A 19,908-nucleotide genomic window follows, 5' to 3' on the forward strand; every position below is an offset into this window, starting at 1 on the left:
CACTTTAAAAAACGAAATTATGTATCTGTATTCCTTTATCTAGTGAGTGTTTAAAAAAATTAGATTCTCATGTTGATGACTGTGTTTGTAATTAGTTGTGAAGAGTCAGGATCACTGTCTCTGTGTAGCATGTTGTTTCTTTGGTAGGGCTGTTGTGTCACAATATTCTTTCCGAGGAGGAATGAAATTTTGTCTTATTGTTGGCTTCTGTTGTTGAGATGTGTTTTGAAGGATGGAGGCTTTTTATTCTGTATTGCATGTCATCACTTTGACTTCACCACTGTGTCACAATATTCCCTTCAATACCGTGTGTCTGGGTGAAGGATGAGTTGCAGCCAATTGTACTGTGAAGCATATTGTCACTTTGCTCTACTGTGTTGCAATGTTCGTTTCAACATGTTTGGATGAAGGAAGTTTGTCTGATTGTAGACTTCCGTTGAGATGTTATGAAGAATTTTGGTCTGTTTTTCTGTATAGCGTCGGTGGTTAATGGGTGTCTGATGTGGTTTGCTCCTTCTTTCTTGTCAAACAGCTATTGTCCCTATCTCTCCTCCTTTTTTGTGTTTGTTACTCTCTTGTAGCACCTCTAATCTTCAGCATTTACATGACCTAATTGTGCAGTAAAACACACACTTCAGTAAAACTCTAACTGAAACAAAGAATTTCTGCCTAGCACATTGTCTCTGGATGGATTGTGCAGCTGTGTCGCAGTGTTTACTTCTGCATGTTTTGTCAAATGACATCTGGCGTTATTGGCCGCTGTTGTCATGTGTTCCCCAGACTGATGCATTCAGTCTAGCATGTGGGTGGTTGATGGGTGCTCTGGTGTGGATTGCTCCTTCTTTCCCATCACCCATGTATCGTCCTTATCTCTCCTCCTTCTTTTCTTTATATGTAACTCTCTAGCTATACCTCTATTTGTCGGAACATATTTGACTTGATTGTGTCACTGGTGCCGTAAAACTTTTATATGACCGTACGCAGTTGCGAGCGCCGTAAAACCTCAACTAAAACTAAACTAAAAACTTTTATTTACTAAAGATAAAAATTCTGTCTGGCACATTGTCTCACTGATAATGCTTTTTTGTCGTAGCATGTCTCATCGTTAACTTGTTGTCATTGAATCTTTTGGAGAGCTGTAGGAATGTATTCTTTACAGAATGTATTGTTTTTGTGTTTTTTATGCTGTTTTGTCACAGGGTGTTACAGCAGTATGTGTCAGTGGAAGGGGTTTCGCTTTGTTGAAAAGAGAAACAGGATAGGATATTGGAGGAAAAAAAGCTGAGGCGTGTCATTATTTGAGAATCTATTTGACGCTAACATTTCAGTCTTCTGTGTCAACAAATCTTGAACAAAGTAAAATTCTGCTGCATATTTAACATTATAATCTATGACGCTTTCATTTTGCGTTCTGTCAATGGTTTAGAGCTTCGGTTGTTGGTCTTGCCTCTCTTTTATTCCTCTGTGATTTCTGTCAGCTGTCTGACTTTTACAAATTGTATGGCCATTTAAGTGAAAGTGCTCTTCTCTCTTGAACTCAAATGAAGTGTAGCATTGTGGTCTGAATGATATTTGCACTATCACTGTACCTCAGATCTAGTTCTTGAGTTAACTTGTCACAATCTTAGCTTTGTTGTACAGGTGTATGTCATAGTAATTTGTAGACATTTTAGCTTAATCAATCTGCAATATGTTGCGAAGGATGTGCGGGTAGAATACTGCCTTACCCTGCCTTCATCTGTGAGATTTTGCAGTCACTGGCAAATGTTCATCTTAGAAAATACAGTTGAAATTGTCCAAGATGGTCATTCATTGTCTTGGAGAAAAGTAGTTGTATTGGACAATGTCATTGTAATATAAAAAAAAACCTTGAGAGAAAATGGGAAGTGGCCATTTATACAGTTGATTGTCTTGGACAGGTTGCCGCTTGAGCAGTTTTGACTGTAAATGGAAATATTGTGTTGTTTTTGTATCGTATGGTTCATTCTGTTGTACTTTCAAGCTTCTTGTGTCATCACCTGTCAGCATGCTGTTTAGCGTATTCTTTTATGTCAATAGATGTATCTAGATCAACTCAGAATGCATTTGGCCTTGGCATGGACATTGCTTTATTTCTGCTACTCTTTTGGATTCTTCATTGCCATTGTATATGTATTGAAGATACTGAAAGAAATCCTTGTGGGCTGCTCACTAATAAAAACAATAAGGAGGAGACATATGCAGTTTTTGAGACACTCGAGTCGGCATAAAGGCCTTGAATATCTTGTTCTTACTGGAAAAATAGAAGACAAATGAGGCAGGCTTAGACTAAGAGCAGCTTACTGGGAAAACCTAAACTTTGATGGGTGACAGGGAAAGACCTGGATAATAAACGTTTTTTGAGAGCATCTGAGCGGAGAATCAAATTTCGAACCTGATCAGTGATGTCTTGTCCACTTTTGACACTTAATGATGATGATAGCGGGTGGTTGGCGGGCACTTTGATGTTGTTTGCTCCTTTTTACCTATCTAACATCTATCGTCCTTTTCTCTCCTTCTCCTTTTTTGTGTATGTTACTGTCTAGTAACATCTATTCTTCGGCACTTATATGACCTTATTGTGTTGCAAGTGCCGTAAAAATCTTACTAAAACTAAACTCTAATCTTCAGCACTTATATGACCATGTTGTTACTATTATCATAAAACTCTTACTAAATATTTTTTTGGAAAGATGATGATGATTGTATATCATATTGCCTGTAAATGATCTTTGGTAATTTTGAAAATACAGCTAAAAAATGGTTGATGTTTATGTCTGTTCTGCTTGTTTGTGCACTGTTAGCGTTGTCTTTGTTTATATAGTAGTGGTTTTGGTGACTCTTTTTGTCTCTCAGTATGTTATCCTTCTCATGGCTGTAGGGTACACTTAGTAAATTAAGTTGATGGATCCTCTTAATTAAGTAGATTATACTATGTACTGCTCACCACTCTTTACCATGCAGATTCTTTGTTCTGAAGTCTTTCTTGAATTTTTTCTTTGCGCCGTTTAGAATTTATTTTACATGAGGCATGTATCAGACCCAGGCTAGCTTAAACAATTTTTTTGTGCCATGACATTTGTCATATCAGTGTAAATAAATTCTAGTAGGATTTAAATTAGCTCATCAGTTACAAAAGGAAAGATGACTTTTTTTACTATTGATGTTCAATTTCCGAGAGGGGAGAATTTTTATAGAGTATTTCAGTCTTTCTGCGTGGATGTTGTATCTCTCTCAGCTGGGTTTGGCCCTTGCAGGTGGAGATGCCCACCTTCTAGTGGTTAGGCTATTGGACATGTAATCGTGAGGTTATGGGTTTCGGGGTTCGAGCCGCGGGCCCGACGTTGTGTCCTTGGGAAAGACACTTTACACTAATTTTCCTCACTTCACCCAGGTGGGAATGGCTACCCAGCTATAGACAGTGAAAGATCTTGTCATTTTGTTCGTGTTTGAGTGCTTAACCAGCTGCTTGCACTGCATGCTTCCCGGGAAGCTGAGAATGTTTCTGAGTGTTGTATGGTCTGCTGGGGTAATAATACAGTATAAAGCTCATAGAGCTTGCTTCCGAGTGGTGACATGCGCTATACAAATGCTATCTATTATTATTATTATTATTTTGATCTAAATTGTGTTGATGGGAGCAGAAAAACACCTGCAGTAAAACTGTTCTCCTTTTAACTGAATGGGCATGTATTCATTCACATAATCTGGCTCTGTTAGCTGACTTTTTAATGAAAAACTTTAGAATGTTTGAGTTTTTATTTTGTTTGTATGTATTGGTTTTCGGCATGTTTAGACAATCAAGTCAGGGCAAGGTTAATGAGTACATTCTTGTCCTTTTTTTTTTTTTCATCCGAAAGCAAAGTATCTGTAATAAATCTTGGATATGTCTGGGGGGTTTTTGTCTTCCAGCATGGGTGGTTGGTTGGTGCTTTGGTGTGGTTCGGTCCTTCTTTCCTATCATCAAACATTAATTGTCCTTATCTCCCCTCCTTCTTTTTTGTGTTTTGTGTTCGTTATTCTCTTGAAACACCTCTAATCTTTGGCACTTGTATGGCCTAATAGTGTTGCAAGTGCTGTAAAAGTCTTACTAGAACAAATTCTTATTTTTTTTTACCTGAAGCTATTTATTTATAATAAATCTTGGGTGTGTCTGGGTTTTTTTTTGTCTTCCAGCGATTGATTTTGATGAATTCCTGGGCATGTACAAGCGCCTGTTCCTACTGTGCCGAACTGTGGTGTCTGGGGATGTGGCAGACATTGTTTCCCCCTCGCATAAACCTGGCACAGTGAGTTGTGGAATTTTAATAATGATATCATTAATAATGATGATTTAAATTAAAAATTAGTAATAATAATACTACTGCTAATAATAAAAATAGTAGTAATGATAATATTAATAGTAAAGATAATAATCATAATAATATGTTAATAATAATTATAATATTAATGATAATAATAATAAGATAAAACATTTATATAGCGCTCAACCGAAACAGTACATTTGTGTTCTGACTACAAATCTAGATAAATCTCTTTAATCTAAACAGAGAAATGACCTTCACTGGCTTTCGAAGTAATTTTTATATGTGTACCTCATGTGTCGGTCATCACTAGTAACAGTGTTTACATTATTACAGTCGTTGGATTGATGAATTGTTTCACTTATTTTCAGAAAGAAATCCGAAAGTATTTTAAGAAATAATGGACATCTGAAAAATATTGCTGTAAAAAAGTCTAAATGATAGGTTATTTTTTTCTGCTGTCCTTCCCAATCATTACTTTTCAAGATTTTAAGATTATTTTTTTCACAAGAGTCTCTTGTGCTGTTTATATTGCAATTTTGAAGCTTGTGTTTCTAATTGAGGTTTCATATAACAAGAGACCATGTGTCACTGTCGTCAGAAGTCTCAGCAACAGCTGCCATCTCAGAGCAGCCAAGTCCAAGGCAAGGTCAACCCCCCAGCCTCTTCCAACAGCGACGCGAACAATGCAGCAAGGAAAGCGGATGAGAATCTCGGTGCTGATCGACTGGGGAGCGACATTGAGGAAGATCCGTTCTTTGATGACATCCCCACCTCATCTGTACAGTTTAGCACCCTCTCCAAGTAAGTTGTGTTTCATTTGTGTTTTGAGTGATATTTGGAACTCATTTTTCTGTGCTTACTTTTGCTGATCTTTTGTAGCAAGAAGTGCTTTTGGACAGTATTTCTTTAGTTTTAGTAACATTTTTATGGCACTTGCCACACAAATCAGTCTTGTAAGTGCCGAAGAATAGAATTGCTACTAGACAGTAACATACAAAAAAAAACCAACAGAGGAAGATAAGGAAGAAAGATTTTTAAAAGGAAAGAAGGAGCAAACTACACCAGAGCACCCATCAACCCTCATTAAGACAGTTTAGATGTCGGCAAGTGTCATGGTGGGTGGACATGAGAAGTGTTGTGCCAGGAGTTTTGGGGATCTCTGCCATGACGTCTCCCCACCATTGCCATCGTCACCCTCCAGGTGTTACTTCTGTGATAAGAACAGTTTTGCGATTTGTACAGAATGTCTTTAAATGATTAAAAAAAAAAAAAATTTCATGAAAGTTATTTGTTTCTTCATGGAGTTATAGCTCGCATTTTTTTTCTCTGTGTTCCAGAGATATGACTTGAGCTTTGTGTACCTTTTGTACTTTTGGTTGCTGTAGTATTTGATCCTTATTTTGGCCAGACTTTTTATTTCGAGAATGAGATATGCTTGCGAAAATTCTTTTTTTTTACAAGTTTATCTAAAACCCAGAAACTTACGGGAAAAAAATCTACTTTTTTTTCCCAGTACGTCCTAAATGTTTCCATAAATATCCCCATGTAACCTTTGTCGACCATGCTTCTATATGTGTGTGTGTGTGTCTGTGTTGTCAGAACTCCTGTGGGCTTGTTCCAGACTTACCAAGTACACCTGCCCTCAAAAGTCTTATTCTTCAGAGTTCTTACCTACCTTTCTAAAGGCCTCATCTGTTTTGCAGAAACCCCAGTTGATTTTTTCTTGTTATTGTCAGAATACATAAGACAAACTGTAAAGGGTGTGGAAATACGTTCTGGGGTGATTTGTTTTCTAAATGATTTAAATCAGGGGTCTTAAGCTCGCAGCAGAGCGATATTTTACGGCCCTACTTGACATCAAAGTTTTAGTGTGGCCCTCCCTGGTCAATACTGGAAACATTTTTTGGTGTGGAATGCCTGATGTGATCTCAATTTACCCAGACTCTACCCCCAGTGGCCCCATGGGTAACTTGAGCTTGAGACCGCTGATCTAAATTGATGGGCAAGTAAAATGTTAAGTCAATTTCACTGTTATATGCTGTGCAATTTTTGATAATTTTCAGTACTCAGTTAACTTTTTGTGGATAGATTTTTAAATTTATAAATGTTATTTTATCATAGGCTTATCCGTTGTGAACATTTGATACATTACGTGACCTCAATCTGCTAGATACCGGGACTTATTACGCAGCTGGGGTCAAGGCGACTCATATCTTTTTCACTGTCACTCCACTTTAAAGAAAAAAGAGAATAATCTAATTTCTCCTATTAGTAGTCGTCTAGAGGTTGTTGATGCAAGGGGAATCAGGTGCTTTCTTTGTCACAACAGGATAGTAACCCAGATTGTACGAATGACCAGAAAATACGTGCTGTCTGTTTTCTAATATTGCTCCTCATAGACTCACCTATGTCGAAGAAAAATTATTAACTTTCAAGATTCGATTTGCAAATGATCATGAAAACGAAGCCCATTAGTTAACTGGAGATATCTTTTGCAGCATGTCTTCTTTGAAGCGTAAATTTATTGAATGCAGAGAGGTGTGTGTAAAGGGGTTTTGGGGTTGTAGTTTTTTTTTGGTGGGGGGGGGGGGGGGGGGGCATCTTGACCTGCTGCATGCATGGATAGGGTTTGCTATTTTTAAATTAAAAAGTTGGCAACAATGAGATTGTATCTCACTGCTTTACTGCTTTGTATGTCTCTCCCCCCCCCCCTTTCCTTCTTCATATTTTTATTATATATATATATTGTTAAAGTATATACTACTATTCTACAACACTTTTTGTGGTTACCTGATCCTGTGCTTTCAGTAATACGTCCCCCTTACCCATCAGTGAAACTGTTTATGACTGTATTTATAGATCCTTTTTGTAAATCCCCTCACCCGTCCATGAAATTATTTATGGCTGTATGTCTCACTTATTTTCAGTTATATCACAGCTCCGTCAAGACGATCATTCTTAAGGTTGACCTTTTTTCACGGATTGGATATATTTTTTTGTAACTAGCATGTTCTGTGCATTATGATAGAATTAAGAAACAAAATGTTGCAAATTTTAACTTTCTACTTCTATTAATTGCTTGAAACTTCTAAGAACAAAAATAGCGCACAGTCTCAAGATAAGTCCATCTGGTTCTCTGCTTGTCATTATCCACTTCTGCTGTCGCATGTAAAACATGTATAGCTCACTTGAGTTGTCTCATGGAATATTGTGCACCAGAGAAAAGGTTTTTTTCATTTTTTCAAAAAACAGCTTGTTGTAACAAATATATGTGTTTGCACAACAAGATTATTTTCCTGGGAACTGTTTTTGTTCCTCACAGCAATGACTGTTTTAAAGAACCGTAAATTTTTACTCTCTTTACATCAAAGTCTCAAAATTCAAGTGCCTGCATTTTCTTATCCAACTTCAGAAGAAAGTTTCAACATGTGTGTAGAAATAGTATGTAAATGATATGATAACTGAGTGCATATACTCAAGTAACAAGGTTGTGTACTGTTCATCCACTACTGCAGATTGGTCCTTTTTTATTTAATGTTCCTTTTCATGAAGTTCTTTGGTTCACAACTGTTTATCATATTGAAACATTATCTTTTTCTGTCAGTTAACTGTTCAGACTCTCTAAAACTTACATTTGTCTTCACAAAAATGAAAATGCTCCCAGGTCTCAGATACCCGAATTTCTGATCTTGATTATGTAGGCAAAAATTTTAGAAGCGTTTTTCACTAATACTTTATAGGTATGTAATTCCAACTGATAAGTCATTGGAATTCGTAGTTTATTAATCAATGAGAATTATCCATGGGGACAGGACAACAAAAGATCTTATCTGTGGTTTCAGGAGACGTGTTATTTCTAGATTTGAAAATCCCCCAAAAACGTACTTGACGTTGTTATTTTTCTTCTCTAAAAATCCAAGTATCGCACAAGCCCCCATATTTTTGTTTTGGCTTTTGCTACAGTTCCCAGTTTCTGTTGCTTTCTATGTCATGTTTTCTGTGCTTTATGAGTTAATTTGCCTGTTACCCTTCCCCCCCCCTAGTGTCCCTTCCAACAGCGTGAGTAAAGCCACCAAGAAAGCTAGTCCTTATCGCCCATCTCAAATTCCGCGTTTCCACCGGAGGTAACACATTGCCAGTAGTGCTGACACTTTTGTGATGCACCAGTCCCGTTCCCAACTTTCCCCTCTGAACTTTTCCCAGTTTTTCTCTCTTCCCATACGCACCAAGAAGTGATCAGTTTTCTGTGTTGCTGTAGACTGCGATTAATGCCTGACGGAAATTAACCACACTAGATTGTACCAGTTTTCTATGTTGTAAGTGTATCTAGAAATGGATAGAACTGGGAAATTTTTACCTCTCGTTATAAAAGAATGTTGTCTTGTCAGAGAACAATTGTACCGGGAACATTCAGCTTTTGTTTTTATAATCTTTTGTCAACCATTGTATTCTTATGTATTTTGTATACGAGTTAAGTGTACTCTATAGGCAGTTGTTTTTAGAATAGTTTGGTACTGAGTGTTCTTCTTAATCAGGCTGTAGAAAATGAGTATATGGGTTGTAGAAGATGAGCTAAGCAATCCCATCAAAGTTCAGAATCTCACAAATATCAAATGATAGATTGTAAGGCTTTTGATAATAGAGTAGAAGCAAATAGGTTTGGGTTCATGAAGATTGTACATCAGATATGACCAATTCTTGTCGACTTGTATATGACCGTTGACTTTGATATGAAATATACAGTTGAAACTGTCCTAGACTGCCATCCATTGTGGAGACGAAAATTGGTTGTCTTAGACAGGTAGATGTCTTTGACAATGTGATGATATAAAAAAACAGGCATGGTGGAGATGGAAGTGGTTATCTTGTACAGGTGGGCTTTAAAGTTGGTTCGACTGTACATCAAAACTGTGAGGGAAAGGGGGAATGTCCTAAATGACCTGAGACCCAGGGCACAGCTCACAGTCCTTTTCCTCTCCTAACGAGTAAACCTCTAATCATGTGAAACTTGAGGTGTGTTCTCACTTCTCAATTTGGTTTGATGGTTTGATCGATGAAGATTCTGAGTGCTTTTGTCTGTCACATTATTTTGTCAAATTCCGAAACAAAACCAGGAAAAAATTATCTCCTGTTTTTTACCCCCCACATGTTCTCTCTTTTCATGCTACCTAACTCCTCTGAAAACCCATTCATGCAGTGTCTAAGAGACTTGCTGTGAATGACATCTAATTTGGCTAGCACTTAGAAGTTTGTTGAGTGCCTCTATATCTGCAACAACGATTGCCTTAAAGATGTGTTTTAGCCAGTTGAGATTGAATTGATCAGTGACTGACCCGTTAAGTGCCGTGCGAAGAGCTCTCTGTAGCAGTCCATTAATTGGAAGATATGCTGGCTCTTGTTTCAGAACTTCGTACAAGGCAGATTTTTTCAGTTCATGATAACTTTTTTTGTTAAGATACTAAGTTACCTTTATTGAACCCATCTCTAAAACCTCAAGAGAACGAAAAAAGTTTTGAAAAAAATATGACAAAATTCTTGACTCTTGCAAATCTGTGGTGAATAAATGTTCTTGAATTAGTGTATTTCACCATCAATATTAATGTTGAACATTTGCAGATGAAATGCTTTGTGATTTTGTAACAACAGCACTAATTGCTTTGAGAGTGTATTTTGAGAAATGAGATTGATTTTAGGAGTGGCTCACATAGAATTTTGCCAAATTGATCTTATAGAAGAAATTGCCCCCGGCAGCTGTGCCATTTGACTTGTTTATAATTGAAGCTCTCATGCTCAAACTATTCCTGGTCTTTGAAAGAAAAAAAGAGTAAAACAAAACTGACTTTTGGTTGGTTTTAATCATTCTCCGAAATATATTTATCAGATGATCTTGAAAAAGAAAAAAGAAAAGAAAGGCAGAAAGGCTGGCCTTTTTTGTCTTCATTTGTGGCAATTTGTAAATGAATGCTAATATGACTTGGAGCTAAATTGCTTTGAAAATGCCTGAGGAAATTGATCTGTTGAATAGCTTGCATGCTAGATGCCAGTTGAGAGCTTTTTATTGAGTGTTCAATATAAGATAAAATTTGTTCTTTTTTAAAGAATTGTTTTCAAGAAAATCGACAGAGAATGTCAATCATACTCTGAAAGGACAACAGTTATTTTTTTAACGACCGCCACGGTTTCAGAAGGAAAAATTAACTTGAAGATGGAGTTTCAAACTCTCTTTATGACGAAAAATACTGATCTAATGTGTTCTTAGAGGGGGTGATTTCAATCAAATAACTTTGTAATTCATTAGGAGCCCAGAAAATTCAATTTTTGAACTCCCGTTTCCTTTTTGTTTGCATATTACATGTGTGAGATTTGGTTGTAGTAGAACTATGTATAATTTTGTGACTATGACGAAGCATGTTCCCAACTAATTGAAACTTGGACCGCATGTTTGTGTGCGAGTGGACTTTGCAAATGCTGTTCGCTGCTCATGTGCACTCATTTAATGATGAAGAAAGTGTGTGTGTGTTTGTTAGGGGGGGGGGGTGTGTGTGTGCCTGTGTGTGTGTGTGTGTGTGTGTGTGTGTGTGTGTGTGTGTGTGTGGGGGTTGGAGTTGGGTAGAGGTAGCGTGCCATATTTTTACAAATGTTTTTAGATTTGTATTTTGATAGGTATTCATTTCTTTTTTTAACAAAAAAAATATGTAAAAATGAAATTTTAGATAACTGAAATTGAAGTAATCAAGAGTTTTTAGATGAAGAAGTATGTCAATAAATTCAAACAGAACTGTCTTACTGCATCTAAAAAGTTTTCGTTGTGGACTTAAAAGCGGTAGCAGCTGAAAGTTAAAAAAAAACTAATGATCCTTAAAAGGTCTCATTTGGGTGACTCATACACGTTTTAGGTGATAGAATCTCAATTTTTCGTTACCCAAGGACCAGCTTTGAGTGTAATAACTTTTTTCAGGTCTCCACCTCCCAGTGTGAATATAAAATTGTGAATAAGTGTAATACGTAGATTTGGGTGCCAAATAAATTATGCCATAAGTCATTTCTTTTCCCGTGAACCAGCGGCTATTTGAGTTCAAAGCCCTTTGGCCTATATCATGCTATAAAGTTCAGGTGTTGAGAAACTCTTGTGTCAATCTAAGGTCACTGGATTTTGTGAATCGTGCTCATTTAGTGAGATGATGAGGGAGGCTTTGTTGTTTTGTCCGTTTTTGTATTCTGTTGCACTCATGACGGGTATGATTTCTGGGATTTGTCCAATTTTATTGTACTCAACTGGCAGCACAAATTCTGTTTGATTTTTCCTTTGTTTCTCGTCAGATTTTGTTTTATATTATTTTCACGCATAATTTTATTGGTGTTTGTGTAAAGTATAAGTTACACACTGTGCAGTTAGACAATTTTTTTGTGTCATAGTGGTGGCGTATTGTTAGATAAACAGAGGGTGTTGGTTTTTTTTTTATGGTGAAGATTCTCCACTTCTCTTAATTTTGGTTTAAATAGTTTGTCTTTGTTGGGTTTAAAAAATTTTTTTTGGATTTCCATGATTTGTTTATTTTTAAATTTGTGTTGATGAGATGCCACTCATTGTTATTATTTCCCATTTCCTTTAGTATTCAAGATTTTGTCTTTGTTGTTATGACAAAAAAACAATGATTTCTCACATTTCTAATGTCAAAATCCTTTTTTTAAAAATAGAGCAGATGAGGAGTATTTTTATAGAGCTTGCTTTTGTTCTATGTTTCCAGCAAACAATATTTTAGAAATGTCTGAAGCCACTATTACCTAGTTTAAAAAAAAGAAAGACTTTTAAACAAAAAGATGTATGTTCCTCAGAGGCATGTTTCATCTAAATAAGCAAATGAAAAATTCAGCACTTGTGCCTTCTTGGGCTCGTGTCACCTTCTATTAGTGCACAGATCACATTGTATACATCAAGGCACCATCTGTACTGGCCTCTCTCTATATTAAAAAAAAAGACGCCACCTGTTCTTCAACTCAACACTCATCACCAAACACTCTGTCCATCTCTGTTGCACTGTCATTACATATTGCTCCTCAAAATCACTCTGTGTAGCAACTGTTTACATCCATAGACCACTAAGAAAGATATCAGCATGCTGGAGCTGATTGTTTTGGCAGCATGTTCTTTGTCTAGTTACTTTGAATTAGCATGTACAGTTCCGTGTCTTGTGTCATGTCTATCTTGACTGTCCATCTGTATTGGGATGAGTTATATATTCAAATTCATAAGTGGGTACGTGTAGTTGGAAGCTGCCATTGGTAGGTCGTTATTCTCTATTGTGTGGGTGGTTGGCGGGTGCTCTGGTGTGGTTTGCTTCTTCTTTCCTATCAAACATCTATCGGCCTTATCTCCCCTTCTTCTTTTTTATGTTTGTTACTCTCTTGTAACACCTCTAATCTTCTGGCGCTCGTATAAACTTATGCAGTTGCAAGTGCCGTAAAACCTCTACTAAAACTAAAACTAATTCTTTATTGTCCCTACGTTGTATCTGTCTGTCTGTTTTGCTCTTTCCCAGCTCTAAGTCGCTGTTGTCTTGCCGATATGCTGCCCTTTACTTTACTCAAGCCAAAACCAAACTTTAAAGAATTTGTTGTGACAAGTACCCTTCTTTCAGATACATCCAAGACACCAGTGTCTATGATTTTGAAATTAATGTTATTTGCATGTGTCAACTTCTACGCTGAAGCTTTATTTTGGTTTTTCCAAAAGACAGCTTACAGAGGAAAGAGAGATTTTTAACATGAATTCTTTTTGAAAATACAACACAGGCACACGCTCACACACACACACACACACACACACACACACACACACACACACACACACACACACACACACACACACAAACCCCCTCACACACACACACACACACACAAACCCCCTCACACACAGTCTGTTTGTATGGTGTGGCTTAAGACCCATGTGCATTTTGGGTCACATTGTAGGCATGGTGAATGAGAATGTGTGGGAGTCTAGGATGAAAGAGAGAGAGAGAGAGAGATGCATGATTTTTCCTTGAAATTTAAAATTTTTGTCATGCCAACTGGTTACATATAGTTATTGAACTTCGTTTCGAACTGCTGTTAAAAACGTTTCCTTTTCCTTCTGTTCTCCCTTTTTTGCGCATAATTTCAAACTTTGGATGAGCTCCATCTTTAAATGACTTCCCCTAATTTTTTTTCCTCAAGTGAATTAGAAAAGAACAAGGAAATGCAGGCAGAACCCAAAGAGAACGGAGATAGCAAGCAAGCCAAAGACAAACCAGCTGGAAGTGGAATGAGTTCTCTGGATGGCCTCCCCTCCCTCAGTCCCGGTCGTGGCTCGGGAATGGGTTCGTTAGCCGGTGCCCCTCCGCTGGGTCGACCGAAATCTCCGGTTGATGGTAAGGAATGTAATAAGAAAATTTCTAAGACTTTTTATGAATGAATTGCTCATGCTGCTCTTAGTGCTGCCATCATTTTTAAAAGAGACAGTATATAGTATATATATATATATGCAGTTTTTACAATTTTACAGAGAGCCAAGAACTTTTATGTTTTAGTGTTTTATTGCACTTGCAACACAATAAGGTCATATAAGTGCCGAAGATTAGAGGTGTTACAAGAGAGTAGCAAACATAAAAAAAGAACGAGGAGAGATAAGGATGATAGATGTTTGATAGAAAAGAAGGAGCAAACCACACCAGAGCACCCGCCAACCACCCACAGCCAAGAACTGAATGCTTTTACTGAAAAAAGGTCTGATTTAAAGATAATAAGGAAGTTATCATCAAAATTGCGTCTTTAAAAGAAAACTGGTGACTTGAGATGTTTTCAAAGAGTTTGTTTTCTTGGTGACAACATTCCGTTTTTTGGCTTTAAAATTTTAAAAAACCTGCATACACTGTACTTTTAAAAATGATGGCACAGGGGGTGGTTAGCAGTTGCTCTAGTGCGGTTTGCTACTTCTTTTCTGTCATCAAACATCCATCGTCCATCCTCATCTCTCCTCCTTTTCTTTGAATGTTGTTCTACGGTAGAACCTCTAATTTTCGGCAGTTGTGTGTGACCTATTTCTGTTACAAGTGCCGTAAAACTCTTACTTTAACTAAACATACTACACTTACAGGCATGCACATACTCACAAATGCATGCGCATGGAGAGAGAGAGAGGTTTGTAAATATATTTTGTGCTGTTAAGTTGTTGTTTTTATTTTATGGGCGGGGGGGTGGGGGTGGGGGGGGGAGTGTCATTAAACTTTGAGTTTTTTTCTAGAAGGACAACACAGTAACTTATACCTTGTTGTGATCTATCTTTATTAAGTTAAAAGAAAACCCATTATATACCCTTTGAATTATTTTTGTCCTATTTGATGATAATAATAATAATAATAGTGATAATAATTAATAATGATAATAATAAATATCACTTATTGTAATATAGTGCCCACTCCATGGTGACTTGAGATGCTTCACAGTAAAATAAGATTTAAAGTCAGTATTTCATGTATAGTGGCCCATTCAACGTACAACAATTCTTTATTATACATAATAATATACACTCACAATCTGATGAATATCTCATACCCAAAAAGACAAATACTGTGGCTTCTGATCAATCACACTTGCTGTTGGAAGAAGATTAAAACTAGTAGTAAAATTAGATTTAAATAAATGGGTCTTCAGGCCAGATTTAAATGCGGTCAAAGTAGGCGCCTCTTTTAAATGCAGTGGGAATGATGGAATTCCACATCTAGGGAACAGCTTTTGAAAAGACTTTTTGGATCTTTAAGATGGAGGTGCATAGACAATTTGTTGTCAAATATAACTCCTACATTTTGGGCCTTTGCTTGAAAAAAAACAACAAAAAACACTTTCCCATTTCCAACAACAAGGTGATCAGTACCATCAAATTGTGTCACCAAAGCATTTTGGGTTATATCAAATCATTTCGGTCTCCTTGTTGTTGTGTAACTTCAGTCTCTTGGATGTCATCCAAGTCTTTACTATGTCTTCACATTTTGTCATGCTTTGAGTTTTTAAATGCATGTTGCTTGACTCTGAAGACATGTACAGCTGTCCCCGTCATTTATGCAAGAAAAAAAAATTGAAATTATGCAAACTGAGCCCAAAAATGTGAAATTTTGCGATTCTGTTAATTTTAAGAAAGAATGATAAAGGAAAATAATCAGAAATTATGCTAATATGCTAAAAATGATCAAATTTGGCAAAATTATGCGGGGTGCATAAAACCACGGGGACAGGTACAGCTGGGTGTTGTCTGCCTGTGAGAGGAACTGTTGTGACTTCTTATGATGGTACTAAGTGGTGTAGTGTACAAAGTGTTTTACAGTGGTCCCAACACAGAGCCTTGTGGTACCGCGTAATTTAAGCTGTATATAGCTCACTTTTTTTTTTGCATTCTCAAGAACAGATTGTGAACTCCCAGATAGGTATGGCTTGATTGAACCACTCAAGAACATTACCAGATATTCCAAAATTTCTTTTCTAATCTTTTTAATAACATGGATTGATCAGTAGTGTCAAATGCTGCAATGCTCAAGTCTAACACTGTGAGTATTGATGTTTCAGATCCTAATGATTCGGATGTAGATAAAAATTTGAGAGAAATTGACAAGCGCATGAAAGACTTTGGTCTAGGTATGTTTTGTGTTTTTCGTGTCTTTTACTTTCACTTTTACCCTTGCAGCTTCAATTCTCTATGTGTGCAAGAAATGTTGTTCATTATTGTTTTGTTTGAGTTTTTCCTGCTTCAAAACCCCTCAGTGGGTGGTTGGTGGGGGCTCTGGTGTGGTTTGCTCCTTCTTTTTTATTATCAGACATCTATCGATGGGTGGTTGGCGGGTGCTCTGGTGTGGTTTGCTTCTTCTTTCCTATCAAACATCTATCGTCCTTTTCTCCTCTTGTTCTTTTTTTATGTTTTTTTACTCTCTTGTGGACACCTCTAGTCTTCTGACACTCATATGACCTTCTGCAGTTGTGAGCACCGTAAAACCTCTACTAAAACTAAACTAAAGACCTCTATCGTCCTTATCTCTCATCCATTTCTTTGCATGTTACTCAATTGTAACACCTCTAATCTTCAGTACTAATATGACCTATTTGTATTACAAGTGCAATTAAACTCTTACTAAAACGAAACTAAACAGTTTATGTTGACGTAGTTTGTGATGATGTAATAATAATGTTTAGGTTCAATGTTCAAGTGTTACCACTGTTTGATGAAAAGGAATGAACAGAATGATAATAGTATGTGTATGCGGTTGGAGGGAACCATTGGACATCATTGGTGGGTCTTTGCTTGCCTGCTGTTGTTTGTCTCTCTCTGTGATGTTTTAACCAGTACTAAATGGTCATCCATGATATTGATGTGCTTCACATTGACTCCCACTGCGTCAAAGTAGGCCAACTTTTTATCTTTATATATGTACTTCTCTTTAACTCCCACTGCGTCAAAGTAGGCCAACTTTTTATCTTTATATATGTACGGCTTCATGGTGAAACTAGTGCTCATTAAGGTAATAGAATTTAAAAATCAACGTTTTCCCCTCCGTTGAGGAATTTTTATCGAATTGGGGTTTTTTGGAGGGCTCTATTTTGTGTCCATTAAATACACTTTTATGTGTGAATTTTACTGAAAAATACTGATTGGGGGGGGGGGGGGGGAGGAGTTAGTCTGCAGTTTCCGAATACACTACAGCTTTGGAAGTCACCTAAATTTGGAGGCCATTTTCTCACTAATTTTACCTCTGACATCAAGTGACTCCAACCGGTTTCAAATGCAAATATTATATTTTTCTCACCAAAAGCAAGGCAAAGAAACAAGCTTTAAGATTATCACAACAACTCCATATATGCCCAAAAATTGCTGAGGGCCTGATTCCACAGTGTCATGACACTTGACTTATATTTGCAATGTTTGTGGGTGGTAAATGGGTGCTTTGGTGTGGTTTGCTCCTTGTTTCCTTTCAAACATTGTCTTTATCTCTCCTTCTTTTCTTTGTACCACACACTACTCTCTAGTAACAGCTCTAGCCTTTGGCACTTACATGACCTATTTGTGTTGCATGTGCCATAAAACTCTGACTAAAAATAAACTTAAAGTATATTGTTTGGGACAGTTCTGTATGCCAGGATGTTGCAGATTTCATTGAAATAATTTTTGTGGTTTCCTGCTCTTCTGATGGAAATGTCATTTTCCCCAGATTCTCAAAATGATGACTTCGAGTATGAAGACGATTTCAGTCCAGAGTAAGTAGACAAAAATATTCCTAATAGTCTTTGATTTTACATTTTGAAACTGTTCAGAATTTCGAGTCAGTTTTTAATAATAATTGCATTTATATAGCGCATATCCATGCTCAAGAGCATGCTCTATGCGCTTTACAACTATTATGAGTCAGTTTTTGGTGCTTTACAGCCGAGATATCAATATAATAATAATTTGTAGTAACAGTTTAATCAATACTTCCAGTGACCGAATGAATGAATTATATATTATATCATAACATGTTATTTGAAAGTTAAATAAGTGGGTGAAGTGAGTCACTGGTGGTAGGTCCTGCTTTTCAGATGTTCATTTGCTGCTTCTTGTCAACAGGGAAGAATTGATATGTGGTGCTTATATATATCTGAAACATACAAGTGCGTTTTATATACATTTTTTTAAAATGGTAAGTGTTTTCTGGCGCTCGCAACTGCTTACGGTCATATGAGCGTGCGGGACACACCAAACATTTTCAATTGGTAGGAAATTTTGAATTTTGCCCGGGTGGCGGCCGAAGCCTACTCTGATCAATTTTGGACAACCAAGGGATCTTTAACTGCGCAACTTGCACTCGCGCCCTCTGAGATTTTTCGCCCTTGTCCAAGAAGGCTAAATGTAGATGTTTCCTACCAGAAGATCAGGGGTGTGGCTGAAAGATAACAGTGAGAAGGAGCCAAGGAGTAGCAGTAGAAAGGCTGCAGAAAGAGTCAGGAGCCCAGAAGAGGGGGCAAAGGAGGTGAGGTGTGGGAGAAGAAAGTGGAGACGAAAGCAAACGACAGAATATTGTAGGAGAGAAGGAAAGAAGGTGGAAGGAGACAATTTTATAGAAGAAAACTTTTTCGCTGCTACCCGGATTGGAACCCCGAACCTTTGAATGAGAGGTGAACACCTAGGCCACGAAAGCCCCCGCTTTCTTTCTTTTTGGACATGTTTATCAACAAACCCCTCTCTGAAATAGGTAGTTCCATGTAGGGGAAAATAAAAAAGATAATCAGTTAAAGGACTACAGTAATGAAACACGCGCTTCGCTAACAGATTTTCGGGTTCCTTATTTTTTCTTATACGTGCAATATTCTTCGTATTTAAAACGCCTACACAGTGAAATTTGCACACAACAAAAAGATATCAGCGTCCCGCCAGTTTTGTTACTGGGTGCTTGACTGTATTTTCCATCTTTTTTTTTGGGGGGGGGGGGGGTCTCAATCCACCAAAGAAGACAAGTTCTCTCTTCTAATCGCAGGCACAGCTTGAGCCAGAAAACTCCAGGGAACTCCAAGTCTGCCGCCAAACCAGAGAACGGCAGCGTAGCAGAGGAGATTGACGATGAGGAGATTGATGAGGACATCTCAATAGAGGCTGATGATTTACTCAACAGCGAAAAGAGCGGGGTAAGTACTCAAGTCTGGCTGTTGGTAGAACTTTTGTTAGGTATTTGTTGGAAGTACAAAGAAATAATTGACCAATAAAACAATATGACAATAAGAATAGAGTTGAAGTGTAGCAAGAAAAGTTCAAAATGTACAGTCAAATCTGATAACACCACACCCCCCTGTTATACTGCCAACTTCATGCTCGTCCCAAGGTTGACAGTATAACAGACTGTACAATGTTCTTTCACTTTCAGCCCATACTCTCTATACCTCGGTCTTTTTTATCCCTTTGCCTTCACCTGCACATTCATTTATGGAGTGAGTGTTCAGTGGAAAATAAATTTGCACATACCAGACCACTCACTGCTGATCAAGATGATTTCTTCTCTGCTTTTGTGATCAGGTTTTGGGTTGGAGGAGCAATGAGAATACTTTAGTCTACAGCAAAAGTTGTTTTCATCGTTGGTTTGTTTTTGTTCTTGTCCTTGGGGGGGGGGGGGATTTTTTAAATGCAAGTGTTTTTACACTCCCATCGGCCCAATTTAGATCATTGAGGAGGGGGAGGCTTTTACCCTTCTTGTCAGACCCAACCCAGGCTGAAAGAGATGCAACATCCCAATAGAAAGACCAATATACTCAACAAATAAATTTCCCCACTCTGGAATACCTAACCAGTACTAAACTTTACTTTTGTTATGATGTCAAAGTAGAATAACTGTTTTCGTATTTTCTCCTCTCATCTTTTCAGTTTGATGACCTGACCACAGACCGCAGTATTTCTCAAGCTGACGGAGGATTCGACTACATGGAAGACCCCACCTTTTGAAGGAATGATCAAGTGGAAAGACAACTGATCAACTGCTGAATGTAGTTCTTTATCCATGGTTGAACTGCTTTGTGTTGATAGAAAGGGGTGTTGGGG

General features: G+C 37.4%; 1 protein-coding gene across 8 annotated transcripts in view; it reads left to right on the forward strand.

Annotated features, from left to right (window-relative positions):
- The window catches only part of LOC101862887 (centrosomal protein 43), a 37,132-nt gene extending 17,230 nt beyond the window's left edge, over positions 1 to 19,902 (forward strand). For 3 of the 8 annotated variants that reach the window (XM_005105986.3, XM_005105989.3, XM_005105988.3), the window contains 8 exons: positions 4,195 to 4,307; positions 4,924 to 5,126; positions 7,253 to 7,288; positions 13,539 to 13,732; positions 15,921 to 15,989; positions 17,555 to 17,600; positions 18,857 to 19,004; positions 19,735 to 19,902. In XM_005105986.3, the coding sequence (XP_005106043.1) occupies positions 4,195 to 4,307; positions 4,924 to 5,126; positions 7,253 to 7,288; positions 13,539 to 13,732; positions 15,921 to 15,989; positions 17,555 to 17,600; positions 18,857 to 19,004; positions 19,735 to 19,812 (887 nt within the window). In that variant the 3' untranslated portion in view covers positions 19,813 to 19,902. The remainder of the gene's footprint in view (positions 1 to 4,194; positions 4,308 to 4,923; positions 5,127 to 7,252; positions 7,289 to 13,538; positions 13,733 to 15,920; positions 15,990 to 17,554; positions 17,601 to 18,856; positions 19,005 to 19,734) is intronic. The other 5 variants (XM_013086788.2, XM_005105987.3, XM_013086789.2 and 2 more) reach the window with 5 other exon arrangements.
- The last annotated feature ends 6 nt before the right edge of the window (positions 19,903 to 19,908 follow it).

The sequence above is a fragment of the Aplysia californica genome, unplaced genomic scaffold, assembly GCF_000002075.1.
Source record: "Aplysia californica isolate F4 #8 unplaced genomic scaffold, AplCal3.0 scaffold00505, whole genome shotgun sequence".
Classification (NCBI taxonomy): Eukaryota; Metazoa; Mollusca; class Gastropoda; order Aplysiida; family Aplysiidae; genus Aplysia; species Aplysia californica.